The sequence below is a fragment of the Panonychus citri genome, unplaced genomic scaffold (assembly GCF_014898815.1).
Source record: "Panonychus citri isolate SS breed McGregor unplaced genomic scaffold, ASM1489881v1 Contig00096, whole genome shotgun sequence".
NCBI classification, from domain to species: Eukaryota; Metazoa; Arthropoda; class Arachnida; order Trombidiformes; family Tetranychidae; genus Panonychus; species Panonychus citri.
The window spans coordinates 638229-653910 of NW_026515501.1; the positions used below are offsets into that span (position 1 = coordinate 638229).

Here is a 15682-nt window from a genome sequence, read left to right on the forward strand (position 1 = left end):
TAATAACCTTGATTAGTCTTAATCATCTAATTACTTAATTTCCTGTTGGCTATTAGCGTGTTGGTTAAGTTTAGACAATAAAGTAAACATAGTTGAACAATTTTCACCAATAAGTTGATTTGGTTTCATTTAATATTCATATGAGTTTTTTTCGTTAATTAAATTGTTCTTATTGATTGTTCTTAATAAAATAATAAAATTCAAGTTAATTATATGAAGATTATCACAAGTTATTACAAATTGATGTTGAAACTTTTCATATCTATTGATAAATTTTCTCCTTCGACAATTAACCAACAATTAACCAAATAATAACCATGGCAACAAATTAAGATAAAGACAATAACCATAAAGTGTTCCTAAAGTTTCTGTCCGAAAGTTTTCCTGGTTTCTAATAGTTTTGGATAGAGAATGTAAATAGAACTGAGTTGAACTTTAGTCCGAAGAAAATTTCATGTTAATTGTATATTTTTCTGAACAAAAATCGAAGCAATTGATTTAGGAAGAGTTCGAGTTAACCATTTACAAGTACAAAAACTCGGAAATATGATGATACAAAATGTAAATTGCAGGAGTGCAGATAATTCACCTCACAATTATATCGATTAAGTTTCTAGCATTGTCCTGAAATCAGATGAAGATGACAAACTTCTGATGAATTTTGGTTTCGATTCACTTGAAATTTAATATTAAGTTTTCGTTCCTTGGATAACAATTGAAATCGATTCCCATTCGGCACAAACGAGTACAAATGAAAACGAAACCCAACCAATAATCCTAGAATCCTAATATTCTAATACTTTAATCACCACCACCTCATGAAACTAAATTAATTAGTCAATTATCTTCTCAGTTACCTTGTAATATTTTTCCTTTTTTCTGATTCATTAATTATTATTAATATTCAGCTTATGAAATCCCTTGATAATCACAATGATCTATCGATGGATAATAAATAAGTTTATTTATATTTCTTACAACGTTACAACTAATTTTTAATTAGCTTGATTTCTTTCCACTAATTGCTTGTAATCTAAACTATTGAAGCACAAGTAAACAATTAAACAAGTAAGCAATTTGAGAATTTCTTTCTAATCAAATCTCAGCAATTAAATCTTGATAATTAATCAAATTTTTTCTTCTATTATATAAAAGATATGGTTCAAAGTTGTTGTTATCTTTTAAATGACTAGATGACAATTAACTGATTAATTGATGATGAAAGATATTCACAATGAATAAACACCTTTAATGTCTTGATAATCATTAAATTGTAAATTGTTTTTCGCTGACATCCTCATCCTGTGAGCGACCGCAGCGAGAATTGCAATTAGTCCTAATTGTATGATGATCATAATATGAGTGAAAAAATAAGCTCTTGGTTGACGAATTTCTAGAGAAAAAGAAAATTAATAAATAAGAAAGAAATTAATCAATCATAGTAACGAAATTGATTATAATTTTCCATCATAATCAAGATTAATTGTTGTACTCACCATAGAGAGTCAATGAATATTCAAACAACATCGTCGCCGATAATGAGGCTAAACTGAAGATGATTGTTGATCGTTTGAACTTAATTATCAAAATAAACGAGGCCAACGAAGTCGACAGACCAGAGATCGTCCAACAGACCAGGAGAGAGAAACAGATCACTTTGTTGGAATCGATCGGGTGGACGAAATAGGCCATTACCATGGACGCAGTTAACAGAAGAGTATAATAAACTAATAGAGGAATAATTAAAACAATTAAGCAAATTTTGAAAGTTCCAGTGAATTCAAGGTAACTCAAAGTGTTCATTTTGGTTGCATTGTATTCAGTTTTCTGTGTTAGAATCGCCATCGAGATTGTTTTTCCTAATTCACTTTAATTAGAAGACTAATTGTTGGCGAAAACAACGAGATGAACAATTAAACAATGAAACAATTGAACTTAAGTGAAAAACTATGAAAACAAATCAACAGTTAGAGTTAATTGTTAATCATAAACTGAATCATTTGTTTAGTTGTTTGTTAATTTTTTGTCTTGTTGATTAAAATCATTAAATCATTAACCTTTATCACCTTTTTTTTTAATATACATTTATATTTAATCACTAATATCAACATGATGGTTAATAACTATTGTGTTTAATTGTTGGGATTACAAGGCTATCAAGATTAATTTAGTTGATTCTCTCGATATGTTTTCAATAAAAAATGTTGATGATGTTTCATTGATGTTAATACATAAATTTTTGTAAATTATTGATTTTTGTACATTTAAATTTAACAAATTGAGTTAATTGTTGAATTATGTTGATCACGTTGATTTGTTTTGGTTCCGAGACTTTGTTTCCATTGGGGTTTAAGATGTTAAACATGATTAACAAATTATCTGGATAACATGACGACATAAATAATCAGGAATCAAAGTCCAATTGAGATGGAGTAACAATTAACCGAAACAATTAAAATTTACCAATTTTCTCTTCGTCGTAATCTTTTTCGCCTTTAAATGGTTTGTATTTTGGATCTGAGAAGAATTTTTTCTTGTAGAGAAAATTTCTAATTCGATTAGAAAATACGTAAGAAACAATTATGCGAATTGGTTCAGTGAAAAGATACAGTGTGATGGTAAATAATTTCCATGGATTTAAATCATCAGGTAAATCGAAATACGAAATTAAGTCAACCAAATTGATTCTTTCAATCAAATCCAATGCAAAAGGTGTTGACATTATGTAAACAGATCCTCCGGCCGCTAATGCTGAAGATATCACATAAATTATGGAACCAGAGGCGAGTCTTGTTGAAACTTCCCAAAAAGCTTGTCCTTTCACATTAAAATCTTCAACAAAATAACCTTTGATTTCTTTGTTTTTATTAATCTTCGTTAATTGTTTACCAATTTTCTCTGAACATAAACAACGATGAGAGTCAAATGTTGAGACCAATGGTTTACAAATAACCGATTGGAACAGTGATGATTTCGTCCGACAACAACCTCTTAACCATAAATTAATCATAATTAGATCAATGACAGAATTATCAATTCTACTAGACAACAAATTAATTGATCAAAATCACCAAATTAAAATTATCTTTTCCAAAAAATCAAAACAAACCGGCAAATGGATCCGATATTTACTCGGTTAAGATCCGAATCCAAAAACATGTGTTGATCAACTTGATTTTTTTAAATTCTTGTTGATGTTTTTATTTTTGTCTCTTACCTTTAATTGTTAATTGTGTTTATATTTTCAGTTAATTAACATTTTTCTATCAAACTAATGATCGATAACCATGTCTACATCTATAAGTAGCTTTTCTGAAAAAACAAATTTGTCAAATTTATGTAAGTAAACAATTTAAATTCTCAACTCATTTTTTTCTTCATCTTTTTCTGTCTTTTGTCTTTAAATGAAATTTGTCTGTACTAATCAATTCACTGATTATTTTGTCATTTTGTAGATAAAAATGATGACAAAAATGAAAATGGAAATCGCTTGAGTAACTATCGTAAATCTTTGTACGAGGATTCAGAAGATATTCAAGATGATAAACCAATTCAACTTTCTAGCAAATTAAAACATGGTAAACTTGGTGGTTACCTTAATTATATGAGTCCACATGACATGTTAAACTCAGTCCAAGAACAATATATTAAATTACATGAGCAAGACTTAGACGTAAGTACTTTTTTATACCCTATTATCTTATATTATTATTAATATTTTATCTTTTTCTGTAACTTTTTCAGGCTAAGAAAGTGATAAAAGCAGGATTTGAAAAGGACAATTTACCAATCAAGAAGAGGATTAAAACAAAAGGCAAAGGATGGTTTGATTTTCCCGAAAATGAATCAAAAGAAGTTGAAAAAGATTATCTTGTTATTCAGATGAGAAATGCTATTGATCCAAAGCGTTTCTACAAAAAGTCCGAACACAAATCTAAAGCTATTCCCAAGTTCGTTCAAGTTGGTACTGTGGTTACCGATGCTCACGATTTCTATGATAGAGCCACAAAAGCGGAAAGAAAACCAACCTTGGTCGAGGAATTGTTAGCAAATGTCGAAAGTAAAAAGAAGATAAAGAAAAGATTCCGAGCCGTTAAGCCGATGATCGCAAAGAAGAGAGTGAAAGAAGAAATAAACAAAAAACACCAACAAATTAAAATGAACAAAAGGAAACACACCAAAGGTCGGAAGTAATTAGTGAACAATTTAATTTAATTCTTTAAAGTTCCATTAAACGTTTAATTAATCAAATGAACAAGATTCACTTGATTTCAACCAAATCCAGTAGCTCCAGCTAAATGATTACCAAGGTGTTGTTTAATTGATTGATGTTTGAAAAACAGTGGATCATGAATGACAGGTTGATATGTTTTAAAGATTCTGTTGAAATGAAATTACAATTAGCAACAATTAATTGGGATAAAAATTAAAACTTTAAAAGTAAACTTTACTTACGGAATAGGTAAAGGTAAAGGTAATGGTAAGGGGAACATTAATTTCTTATTTTTGGCCGCAATGAAAAGCGCCAGGCCAATTTTCTTGGCTAATTCAATCTTGCGACGATGACCAAATCCAAGATGAAGGTGACCATTGACTTCGGGAAAATTAGTGATTAAAATCAACACAGTTAACACAATTAACGGTCCAACATAAGTAAAAGTTAATTTGATTCCCTTGGATGTCATTGATTATCACTGATTTAATTTTCTTTGGATTGAATTTAATTATTTTTTTCTCAACAAGTAAAACAAATGACACAATTTAACAAACTAGATTAACTTTTTACTCTCAATATAATTCTTGTTGCATATAATCATGATTAAAACTATGATGGTTAACTGTTAATCCTTGTTGATTATCAACTGGTCAAATGATAAATAGACTTGAATGATTGTAAAATTTTTCTTTTAAATGTAATTGTCCATCCAATCAATTCAACTGACCACCACCTCTACCACCCATTTATTGGTCAGCTTTTTAAAAGTAAATTAATTAGTCTAAAAATAGTCTTGTTAAAAGAAAAGTAAAATTTAATTGTAATCCAATACTACTAATGACCTGATATTGTCAATTAAAATCAGTAGTCGATATGGTCATCGATTGTTTAATTTGAGTGACCACAGGAAGTAGGACAAAAGGAGGAATCAAAAAAAAGAAATGGTAACAAGCAAGATAATCAACTAATTACTTTGATAGTTAGTCATCATCAAGTAGCATGTACAATGAATAAGTATTAATTGTGATCATTGAAACAATAACAGACTTAATTAGATTTATTTTCGTTAATTTAATCCAAAAATGAGTAGAAACTTTTGATTTAATTGACTGACCACAAATTTATACTCATTGTAGCAGAATGAAAAATGATCAGTTGATTGTTAATTGTTACTATTATTGTTACTATTTAGTGAATCTACAATTTTCAACTCTCACTCTAATTGTCTTGTGCCATCAACTGTCAACCTAATGATCAATTGTTGATGACAATTTAAGAAATCACAATACCTGATTGTAATCAGGTTTTTACTTAATTGCAATCAAAGTGCTTCTAATTAAAGGACAAAATTGCAAAAATTAAGTTTATTATTACCAATACTTTTATCACTGAATTAAATTAACAATTAACACTTGATCATTAAGACCATGGGCTTATCAAATAGGTTAATTGTGATAATATTGATTGATTGTTTAAATTGTAATAACTTTTACTTTGAAAAAAAAAACAATTAACCAGAACTACAATCGGTTTATTTTCAGTGCTGATCTAATCATCAACTAAATTAATGATCATTGAGACATTGGTAGTAATTAATAGATGATCAAATTGATTTTTTGGTTAATTGTTACATATTAATGATCAAAATTAATTTAATTAATATGATTTCCATCATCAACTAGATTACATCAATTAACTTTCTAATTTAACAAATCACCATCACTCCTGTGGTAATCAAAGGGACAGGAATAAAACTAATTGTAATTAGATTAAAAATATCAGCAAGATAATTAGCTTGATTTACATTTGATTGTCATCAATTTAATAAAAAGGCAATGAGGTGGATTAATCAAATTAACCCTGAATTAATTACATCGGTAGATGATAATAACATTGTTATTATATATATAACTGAAAGTTTGTCAAATCTAGTTAATTGTTGAGTTAAGAAATATACAGTTAATTGTTCAATTAATTTATATATATATTGATAATGATTAATTTACCTTTGATTGTCTATTGTTTGCTAATTATCATTCAATTTAATAAAGTGATTGGTGATAATTCAGTTGATCCCGATACAAATCGTGATATTGTTGAATTGATTACTTCCAGAGGATTTGATTATGAAGTTCATTATGTTACAACGGAAGATAATTATATCCTTGGTGTTTATCGTATAGTTAATCCGTTTGTCGATCAGGCCAAACGGAAGCAACTTCGGCCTATCGTAATTCAACATGGATTCATTAGTTCAGGAGAAACTTTCTTAATTAACTCACCTGATGGATTTGCTGTTCCATGTGATCCAGATGATCAATTTTTAGACCAATTAACTGATGACGATAATAATACTCGAACTAACAATTTAGGCTTCTTATTGTCCAATCGTTGTTACGATGTTTGGCTCGCCAATTCAAGAGGAAATCAATACTCACGAAATCATACAACTCTTGATCCAGATAAAGGTAAGTCGATTGAAAGAACGAAACAATTTCTAAATGTCCATTTTTCGAATTTCATATTGACCAATAGATAAAGAATTTTGGAACTTTTCTTTCGATCAAATGATACAATACGATACACCGAATTTGATTGATTACATCTTGGAATTAACTGGACGAGGTTAGTGTAACAATTAGTTTCCTCCAACGTTTCTTATAACTATTGGTTGATTGTATATAGAGAATCTTGGTTGGATTGGACATTCGCAAGGTACTTTGATCATGTTCGGACTTTTATCTGAGAGGCCAAATTACTCTTTAAAGGTGAAACCATTTATCGCTTTAGCACCGGTGGTTTATGTTGGTAATATATTACCTGCTCTGCGAATCGCTGCTGCCTTGCCCTTTGTCCTTTATTCACTTCGTAAAACGGGCGGTGAATTGGGCGATGGAAGTTCAATATTATCGATTACAAGTGAATTTGTTTGCAATCGATGGGAACCAATTGTTTGTGAGAACTTGATTTATCCATTGAAAGGATATTCGCCTGATCTATTGAATACAACTCGATTGGACGTTTATCGAGCTCATTTATTTTCGGGTTCAACTTCGGTTTGGGATTTGGTTCATTTTGGACAAAATGTCAATAAGAAAACTTTCATCAAATTTGACTATGGAACAGCTGAGAATAGAATTCATTACAATGGTCCAACTCCACCCAAATACAAAGTGTCGCAGATCAATTCAACCCAATTGGCGCTTTTCCATTCAAAGGCTGATACCTTAGGCGATGTTAAAGATGTCGCTACTTTGATTAAAGATTTGAAAGGTTAGAATTTGATTATAACGAAGAAAAGTAATCACAATTAATTTAATTCTCTTACAGTTCCATTGTTCCGAGATTATGAAATTGCAATTCCAACTTGGGATCATCAAGATTTCATTTATGCCGATAATCTTTACGAAGTGGTTCATGTTGTTATTCTTGATGTACTTCGACAATCTCAATTGTTAGAACTAAATCTAACTGATAGCAATAAGAAAATTAAATCAATCTAAATTGTACAAAGAAAAATAAATTTAATCTAATTGTAAATCCTTTTAATCTCGATGATCCATCAAATCAGCACAATTACATTATAATCTACGCTTTTTGGTTGATGGAAAAGTTGATAAACTAATTCAATGGGTGTTAATATAATCCAATTGATCTGATTTCTAATTATTAAACATCAACAACAATTTATCTTAATCTTCCAACCAGAATCATCTTAATTGTTTTGTACACAATTGTTAGCACACTAGATTTATATGTAATCCTAATTTGACACTTTTGATTTTGTCTTTTTTGATTGCAAAAGTTAATTCGTTAATTGTTGGTGATCTTGAGGAGGTTAATTACTTGAGTTTAAAGTGCAATTAAATCGTTGACGTTCAAATGGTTTCCATCCAATGTCAACAATTTGTTAATTTTTTACCTTTTCTCTCTAATCCATATCTTCCAACTAATAATTAACTGATTGTTAACAGTTTCACAATTAACAGTTATTGCTACAAGTTATTTGAGCCATTAACTCATTGCAAGCTCTCCTTACTACAATTAAACAACAATTAACTAAATTGTTTACGGAAACGAATGTAAAAAGACAAATTGTCTTTATCTTCATATTGACCCAAAATCATTAATTGTAAATCATTACGATTTGATAATTAATTGTCAATTCCATAAAGAAAATTAGTTAACATCTATTTAGATTATCAATAAATTAATGAACGAGATTTTTAACTTGTCAAAAAATTAACTCTTGATAAGCAAAATTGATTATAATTTAATTATTTTCTATCATTATTAACAATACAATCAAGGCTTTTGAACAATTTAACTTGAACGATCAACCCAAATGATTGTCCGATGCGGTCAATAAATGTCCCTTAGAAAATGTAACAATCATTACATTCAGTTAATTAAATCAACTCTTTATGAGACAATTAGTTGTTCACTTGATTATTGGTTAATTGTTAACTGGTAGAAGTAAAAATTGAATAAATTGTTCAATTCTAATTTAAAGTGTCACCAAATTGTGGTTTTTACTCAACAATTTATGACGGATCAATGAATTCAACCAGTTAACTAATTGTGAATAGTAAATTACATTTAAATTGTTGTAACAATTGAGAGTGAGAAGGTGAGAAAATAAAATCATTAAATCAACTTTTTTTTTCATTGATTGTTGTTGTTTATGGTTAAGATTTGAAAGTGTTACTACTTGTCAAGTGACAATTTTATTTGATTATTTGTGACTAATTGTGATTGATCAACCAGGAATGAACATCTTCCCAATCATTCACGTTCTAAGTGTTGTACTAAATTTAACCAACGGATTAAATGAAACAAATAGTTCACAATTAACGGAGCCTTCGCCATCTTCATTGTTACAGGGGGAAGTTCAACCTTATCCCTTAGGTCATCCAACAGAATCTCAGCTGATTAGTGATTCTGATGTTCTGATGCCTCAGTCGTCTGAAAGTGCTAATGTTTTCCCCTATTTAATGAGTCGACCAGTTTTCACGGAAACACTTAAATCGTCAACTCAAGAAACTTCCGGTCAACATAAACATTTGAAAGAATCAGACTCTGGCTGGAAACAGGGTGATTCTGATAAATGGTCAAAACATGGAAACGAACAGGAATCGGGAAAACAACGAAATGTCCAAAGTCAAGGATCACATTCTGATGGTGCACATAAGTAAGTTAATAAATGACTCGAATAATCAATGACGATGATCTTTAATTTGTTCATTTTAATTTTCGAAAAATCCTAAAGAAAATCTTCTGGTCATGATAATCGAGATGCTGCTCAGAAATGGAAACAAGGTTCAGAATCAAATGACCACGAAGATGAGAAATTGGTCGAAGAATATAATAAGAATAAAGGTCGAGTGTATGAGAAAAAATGGTCATGGGAAAAAGAAAAAGGCTCCAGACATGGTTGGGAGAATCAGGGTCATTCTAATCGCGATCATTTGAAAGGTTCAAATAATCGAGAATATGAATCAGGATCGAAAGGTAATCAAGGAAAAGAGAATTGGTCACAAGAGAAGAAAAAATCTCATAAACTCGAAGATAATTATGGAAAAAAATTCGATTCTAAAGGTTCAAAGGAAGAAGCCAAAGATTCACATGATCATCATGATTCTGGAATCAATCAATTTGATGATTCACATTATCGGAAACAATTTAGTTACCTTTAAATTGACCATTTAAATTTAATTTCCACGAAAAGCCCAATTGAATTGCCATTCATTCAACAAAAGAAAACAATCATTTGTTCAATTTGTTTACATATCAACATGTTAATCATCGTATTTATTTTCCTTCTCATTAAATTCAACTAAAAGTTCATTTAAATTCATCACTTAATTGTCTCTATTTGTATCTGATTGTTTCTAAGAAAAATTAAGAAGAAAACATGATCGTAATTATTAATTCGTCCCTCGAAATGAAGCATGGGTTCAAATTGTATTTTCTATCTCCATGTTTCCGTTTGCAGAATTTGGATTGTTAGGTTAATTTAATTGTCTTTTTTTGTGTTTATATTCAATCAATTAGAACCAATTTATAATCAAAATGTTAATTCTTTTCGAATCAGCGATTGGTTATGCTGTTTTCAAGGTAAGTCTTTGTTATTTTGTTGATTTAATGAACGAAAGAATAACTTTTTCTTTTTCTCAACTTGGTTTACATTTTTTTCCATTTTCGTTTTCAAAGCTTAAAGATGACAAAAAATTGGAAAAAGCTGATAAGCTTCATTCAATTTTCAATGATCCCGATAAAGCAAATAAACTGCTTAGTTTACAAGCTTTCGATAAATTTGCTGATGTTACTGAAGCCGTCGAATGTGCAACCGCTTTGTTGGAAGGAAAAGCAAGTAAAAGGTTGAAAAAGTTAATAAAGAAACTTGTTGCCAAGGAGCCGAATGAAATTGTTGGTGTTGCTGATGCTAAATTGGCCACTTATATTAAGGATAAATTCAATGTGAAATCTGCTTCAACCGCCGCTGTTCAACAATTAATGTCATGTATTAGGTTGAATGTAGAATCTCTTATTCCCGAATGGTCACCTTCAGAAAATGAAGCCATGGAAATGGGATTAAGTCATGGGTAAGTTTAATTTTTCAGTTCTCAAGTTGTAAAGATTTCTAATTAGTTCAAATCTTTACTAATGAACTTTATTCGTCAAATATGTTCCCTCTTCTTTGACTTACTATCACTTAAAACTGAAATGATGGATAACTTTGTGTTTGATACATAATGATAAAAACAATTGTTTTCGTCACTACATCTGATCAGTGGTTATTTAAATTCTTAGGTCATCAATCATGTTACCCTCATTTAATTCAAATTTTTCTCTTTTCCATTTACTTTCACAGCATTTCCAGGTACAAACTTAAATTCAGTGCAGACAAAGTGGATACAATGATTATCCAAGCAGTTTGTAAGTATCCATTATATTTTCTTATGGAATCAACATATTGCCTTGAGCTAATCGTGATTCGATCTATCATATTTTTTTCCAGCTCTTCTTGATAACTTAGACAAAGAATTGAATAATTATATCATGAGATGCAAAGAATGGTATGGTTGGCATTTCCCCGAATTGGCCAAAATTATTCCCGACAACACTACCTACATTAAAGCCGTTCTTAAGATGGGTAAGTTACTCTCAACTACCTGTTGATTCAACTTTTATTAATCTTTTTCTTTTCTCTCCATTTTCTAATTTTCTCTTTTCCGTTAGGTATTCGTACCAATGCTGCATCTTGTGATTTTAGTGAATTTTTACCTGAAGAGCTTGAAAAAGAATTGAAAGAACTGGCTGAAGTCTCCATGGGTACTGACATCGCTTATGAAGATATGTTGAACATTGAACATTTATGTAGAAATGTTTTAGATATGCAAGAGTATCGAACTCAATTATACGAATATCTTAAAAATCGTATGATGGCCATTGCTCCAAATTTAACCATGTTGGTCGGTGAATTAGTTGGTGCTCGTCTTATCACCCATGCTGGATCATTAATTAATCTTGCCAAACATCCTGCTTCAACAATTCAAATTCTTGGCGCTGAAAAGGCACTTTTCAGAGCTCTTAAAACCAGACACGACACTCCTAAATATGGTCTTATCTATCATGCTCAATTGGTCGGTCAATCTACTGCCCGTGTCAAAGGAAAAATGTCTCGTATGCTTGCTGGTAAATCGGCATTAGCTTGTCGTGTTGATGCTATGGGAGAAAATCCTGGTGCTAGTTTAGGAACTGAGCATAAGGCTAAATTGGAAGCTCGATTAAAAATTTTAGAGGAAGGTAAACTTCGTAAAGTTAGTGGAACTGGTAAAGCTCAAGCCAAATGGGATAAATATGAGAATAAATCTCAAGTACAATCTTACAAATCGGGAGCTGATTCCACTTTTACAGGAAGTAAAAGAAAATTCGATGACAACAAGCCCTCTGGTTCTGGAACTTTTGGTAAACTTGCGACACCTGTTAAAAAAGAAGACGATGACGATGATGATGATGATGAAAGCGAAGATTCTTCAGAGGAAGAGGCAAAAGCCCCACCAATGTTTTCAGGAGCCAAGAAAGTTAAACAAGAAACTCCCAAAAAAGCAGCACCAAAACCAGCTAAAGATGACGATTCAAGCAGTGAAAGTGAAGACAGTGATGATAGTGATTAGTTTGAGCCTTATCATATATCTGTACAGTTTCACATCAAATAAACGGGCTCATTTTTATTTTCATTCAATCATTAAACATTTAAATCAATTAAAAATCAATTAATCATATCAACCCTCGAAATCTTACAATTTAATTATTAGAAAAAAACAAACCATAAACATGATAAGAAAACCTCAATTATATTAAAAGGTCAAATGGCCTAACCAAGAATCGAAAATCTCATCAAAGAAAATGAACCAATTTGATGACTCACACCGAACAATTAATTCTGATTAACATGAGCAAGAATCAATCCTGATTTTCAAAGAGCGCGCTCATTTCCGATCACCTGTTTTGTTACCAAAACAAATAAATTGTTGATTTAAACCAAATTGATTAAAGAAGATGAGCCAAAGTCCAATTCAGTTATTTTGTTGATGTTGTTTGTAGGTTTATTGTTGATATTTGTTAATTTTTTAACCTCTTTTACCCATGGATTTTAGACGTCATTCTATCCAATCATTAAAATCTATTAAATCAACAAAATCTTCCAAAGAAATTCAATCCAAGAATCTTTTGTTTGGCAAGAATTGGTTTGACATTTATCTCTCTTACCAGAAATCAATATTACCCATTGATGAATCTTCTTTCACACTTGACATTCTCCGTGATTTATTTGATGAAGAAGTTAACGATGTAATCAAGTTACACCTTCTCTCCCTATTGGAGCAACATTTCTGGTTAATCTCAGACTCTGAAAAGTAATTTAATTCAGTCCGTTATGGTTATCTAGTCCTTTGAATTAATCTGTTTGATTATTTTCTTGTTTCAATACATACAGGTTGGAACAAACAATCGGCTCGTTAATCAACATATTCCAGTCCAGCAAATCTAGTGAAATCGTCAAATGCAAATATCTTTATACTTGTACCGTTTTATGGACATGCCAGTTTGATCTAGTGAGAGAAATTGATTCCGTTTTTAAATTTCATCTCATCTAATCAATTGTATCTTTCGTAATCCTACCCAATAGGTTGCCGATTCATTACAGAATCTACTGAAGAGCTTTGTAAAAACTTTGGTGGTTTTATCAAATATAAAAGAGAAGAAAAATCTCTCCAATGCTGCTTGTCAATGTTTAATCCAATTGGAAGATTTCAAACCAGGAATTATATTTAATTATGTGCCCGATGCCACAATCCCTCGTAATCATCCGACTTTATTGTGCCTTCTATTGAAAAATGGTTCTTCATTCGATCCAACCATAATTAAACAGCTGATTGGTAGTTTACCTCGTTACAATACTGATCCTTATCGTTTACATACAATATTGAACTACCTGTTGGAATTGATTGAATCCAAACGACAGGCGATATTAACACCTCTCATCTTCAAGCAGTTTCTTCCGCTTTTCATTCATTCAACTGAATCATTTCATCTTCATTTCTCTCTACTTTTATTGCGATCTTTTGGCTTGGAACTATTTTCCACTAATGAGGAATTAGGATTATTACATAGATTAATTAGTCTCTGTGCTCATCCCTCACTGGTGGTTGCTCATCGTCTTTTGTTTCTCGATTTTGCTAAGTCACTATTGCCGATTTTACGATCTTCTCATTTGGCTGATCATCGTCTCTTTGCCTTAACTCCCCTTGATGGACCAGATACTCAAGAAAAGAAACTGATGATTCTTTGTCAAACAGATATTTCCGATATTGACCTGATTTCTAACCTCAAATCCATCGGAAATTTTAATGGACAAAAGGTGAATCGCCGGTCAACAAATGCTCTCTATCGTCAACTTTATTTCTTTCTAACTGTAAGACCTGAACTTCAGTCGTCAATTGAAGGTTTTCTGATTCATCTTATGCTGACCAACCCATCGCTTCATATTCCTTATGCGTTGTGCCTTCTCGATCGATTACCGGTTCTTTCGGCTCATGTATCATCATCTCTAATCTCTAAATTATTAGACATGACAACATTACCAAGTGAAGAAGAAAAATCTCACCTGAAAGAATATTTTCTCGCAATCAAATGGATTCTCCGTCAACCTCGAAAACTATTGGACTCGGAAAAAATGATCGCCATTTTAACCTTTTGCTATAAAGCAGCGAAACAATTTCCATCCATGTGTAAAGATTTACTTGCAATAATCGCAGTTGTGATTCGTCATCAAACAATTGATGAAAATCTGAAAAATTTACTCAATGAGATTCTTAATCTATTGATGGCAAACAAAAATCGTGTTACAATTTCAAGTTGGTCACAAATTTACTCGATCGCTTTAAACACATTACCAAGTCAAGAAAATCTAAGGAAAGTTTTCTGTGAAGAAATTTCTGAAGATGATGAATCGCCATTACTGATTTTCGATCCAAAATCAAGTTCCATTCCGTTGACAATTCATGAGATTAAATGTAGACCAGAACCAGTAGATATCGAATGTCTAACACCAATCACAATTCCATACACACTCAAGGTTTCATTCAATACAATTTCCATGGACGAAGAGATAATCCAGAAATTATTCGCCATAGAAATCAGATTAACCTGTTCATCTCAAGAAATTGATTCGATAATTAATATCCCGGTTTTAAAGAAAAACGATTTCAAAGTCTACCAACTCAAATTAGCTCCAAATCGAGTTAAACCATTTACCCTAAATTGTGATCTTCGTTTCGGTGATACAAACGGTGTTACTTACTGTTGTCCACAATTTAGCAGTGAAATTTTTTCATTTGAAAGATTCATGATTCCACTGAAATGTAATGAAAATCAATATGATTCCAGTTGGAATGGTTTACTCAAGCAACTTGATTGTCACCTAACTGTCCAATGTTTCCCTAATTACAATGATTTGGAACAATTTCTAACAGACAATGAACCATTTAAAGATTATCAAATTGCACCAGGAAAATTTGCCATCGGTGTTGCTCCCAATAAATTACTTCTCATCCGATCAATAATTGTCAATGGTAACCTTAATTTCCGGATGCTCACCAATTTGGATAAAATATTAAAATATCTTTACTATCTATTCAAACAGAACAATTAACAACTACAATCTAATCAACATTATACCAACAATTATATCATGAAACGAAAAACAAATTCACAATTTTTTATCAACTTTTTACTTGTTAATCAAAATAAAATAATTTTCTGACCAATTGTTTTTTCATTTTGAATTTGCCGCTTTTCGGTTTCGTCTACGAACAAGTTACAAAGAAGTGAAAAGTTTCACCAAAATCGAGGTTGAATGTAGAAATTTTGAAGAAGTTAAAAAAGTAGCTCCTCATTATT

General features: G+C 30.9%; 7 protein-coding genes across 7 annotated transcripts; 5 read left to right on the forward strand and 2 right to left on the reverse strand.

Annotated features, from left to right (window-relative positions):
* Positions 1-1208: 1208 nt before the first annotated feature.
* Positions 1209-3034, reverse strand: LOC128388246 (uncharacterized). Its single transcript, XM_053347625.1, has 2 exons — positions 1497-3034; positions 1209-1393 (listed from the first exon to the last, which is right to left on the reverse strand). Exons 1-2 carry the CDS (start codon positions 1843-1845, stop codon positions 1230-1232), a joined length of 513 nt encoding a protein of 170 aa, XP_053203600.1. The 5' UTR covers positions 1846-3034; the 3' UTR covers positions 1209-1229.
* Positions 3035-3164: 130 nt separating this feature from the next.
* Positions 3165-4287, forward strand: LOC128388243 (deoxynucleotidyltransferase terminal-interacting protein 2-like). Its single transcript, XM_053347622.1, has 3 exons — positions 3165-3339; positions 3456-3673; positions 3745-4287. The coding sequence occupies exons 1-3, from the start codon at positions 3288-3290 to the stop codon at positions 4192-4194; spliced, it is 720 nt and encodes a 239-aa protein (XP_053203597.1). The 5' UTR covers positions 3165-3287; the 3' UTR covers positions 4195-4287.
* LOC128388249 (uncharacterized) lies at positions 4240-5269 on the reverse strand. Its single transcript, XM_053347629.1, has 2 exons — positions 4456-5269; positions 4240-4380 (listed from the first exon to the last, which is right to left on the reverse strand). Exons 1-2 carry the CDS (start codon positions 4683-4685, stop codon positions 4272-4274), a joined length of 339 nt encoding a protein of 112 aa, XP_053203604.1. The 5' UTR covers positions 4686-5269; the 3' UTR covers positions 4240-4271.
* An 863-nt stretch (positions 5270-6132) lies between these two features.
* On the forward strand, positions 6133-7756 carry LOC128388238 (gastric triacylglycerol lipase-like). The gene is made up of 4 exons (XM_053347616.1): positions 6133-6684; positions 6752-6841; positions 6902-7489; positions 7547-7756. Exons 1-4 carry the CDS (start codon positions 6210-6212, stop codon positions 7717-7719), a joined length of 1326 nt encoding a protein of 441 aa, XP_053203591.1. The 5' UTR covers positions 6133-6209; the 3' UTR covers positions 7720-7756.
* Positions 7757-8664: 908 nt separating this feature from the next.
* On the forward strand, positions 8665-10073 carry LOC128388241 (uncharacterized). The gene is made up of 2 exons (XM_053347620.1): positions 8665-9407; positions 9486-10073. Exons 1-2 carry the CDS (start codon positions 8986-8988, stop codon positions 9910-9912), a joined length of 849 nt encoding a protein of 282 aa, XP_053203595.1. The 5' UTR covers positions 8665-8985; the 3' UTR covers positions 9913-10073.
* Positions 10074-10172: 99 nt separating this feature from the next.
* On the forward strand, positions 10173-12508 carry LOC128388236 (nucleolar protein 58-like). The gene is made up of 5 exons (XM_053347613.1): positions 10173-10333; positions 10430-10821; positions 11091-11155; positions 11238-11372; positions 11459-12508. Exons 1-5 carry the CDS (start codon positions 10289-10291, stop codon positions 12394-12396), a joined length of 1575 nt encoding a protein of 524 aa, XP_053203588.1. The 5' UTR covers positions 10173-10288; the 3' UTR covers positions 12397-12508.
* Positions 12509-12635: 127 nt separating this feature from the next.
* LOC128388233 (uncharacterized) lies at positions 12636-15549 on the forward strand. Its single transcript, XM_053347611.1, has 3 exons — positions 12636-13137; positions 13218-13335; positions 13410-15549. Exons 1-3 carry the CDS (start codon positions 12869-12871, stop codon positions 15432-15434), a joined length of 2412 nt encoding a protein of 803 aa, XP_053203586.1. The 5' UTR covers positions 12636-12868; the 3' UTR covers positions 15435-15549.
* The last annotated feature ends 133 nt before the right edge of the window (positions 15550-15682 follow it).

Bases quoted from the DNA above. Each gene is read 5' to 3' on its own strand.
- LOC128388246 (XM_053347625.1), bottom strand. From the start codon at position 1,845: ATGGCGATTCTAACACAGAAAACTGAATACAATGCAACCAAAATGAAC. The intron at 1,394-1,496 runs GTGAGTACAACA...CTTTTTCTCTAG, and splicing joins ATATTCATTGACTCTCTATG to AAATTCGTCAACCAAGAGCT.
- LOC128388243 (XM_053347622.1), top strand. From the start codon at position 3,288: ATGTCTACATCTATAAGTAGCTTTTCTGAAAAAACAAATTTGTCAAAT. The intron at 3,340-3,455 runs GTAAGTAAACAA...GTCATTTTGTAG, and splicing joins AACAAATTTGTCAAATTTAT to ATAAAAATGATGACAAAAAT. The intron at 3,674-3,744 runs GTAAGTACTTTT...TAACTTTTTCAG, and splicing joins TACATGAGCAAGACTTAGAC to GCTAAGAAAGTGATAAAAGC.
- LOC128388249 (XM_053347629.1), bottom strand. From the start codon at position 4,685: ATGACATCCAAGGGAATCAAATTAACTTTTACTTATGTTGGACCGTTA. The intron at 4,381-4,455 runs GTAAGTAAAGTT...TCATTTCAACAG, and splicing joins CCTTTACCTTTACCTATTCC to AATCTTTAAAACATATCAAC.
- LOC128388238 (XM_053347616.1), top strand. From the start codon at position 6,210: ATGATTAATTTACCTTTGATTGTCTATTGTTTGCTAATTATCATTCAA. The intron at 6,685-6,751 runs GTAAGTCGATTG...ATTGACCAATAG, and splicing joins AACTCTTGATCCAGATAAAG to ATAAAGAATTTTGGAACTTT. The intron at 7,490-7,546 runs GTTAGAATTTGA...ATTCTCTTACAG, and splicing joins TTTGATTAAAGATTTGAAAG to TTCCATTGTTCCGAGATTAT.
- LOC128388241 (XM_053347620.1), top strand. From the start codon at position 8,986: ATGAACATCTTCCCAATCATTCACGTTCTAAGTGTTGTACTAAATTTA. The intron at 9,408-9,485 runs GTAAGTTAATAA...AAAATCCTAAAG, and splicing joins CATTCTGATGGTGCACATAA to AAAATCTTCTGGTCATGATA.
- LOC128388236 (XM_053347613.1), top strand. From the start codon at position 10,289: ATGTTAATTCTTTTCGAATCAGCGATTGGTTATGCTGTTTTCAAG. The intron at 10,334-10,429 runs GTAAGTCTTTGT...TCGTTTTCAAAG, and splicing joins TTGGTTATGCTGTTTTCAAG to CTTAAAGATGACAAAAAATT. The intron at 11,373-11,458 runs GTAAGTTACTCT...CTTTTCCGTTAG, and splicing joins TAAAGCCGTTCTTAAGATGG to GTATTCGTACCAATGCTGCA.
- LOC128388233 (XM_053347611.1), top strand. From the start codon at position 12,869: ATGGATTTTAGACGTCATTCTATCCAATCATTAAAATCTATTAAATCA. The intron at 13,138-13,217 runs GTAATTTAATTC...CAATACATACAG, and splicing joins TTAATCTCAGACTCTGAAAA to GTTGGAACAAACAATCGGCT. The intron at 13,336-13,409 runs GTGAGAGAAATT...CCTACCCAATAG, and splicing joins GGACATGCCAGTTTGATCTA to GTTGCCGATTCATTACAGAA.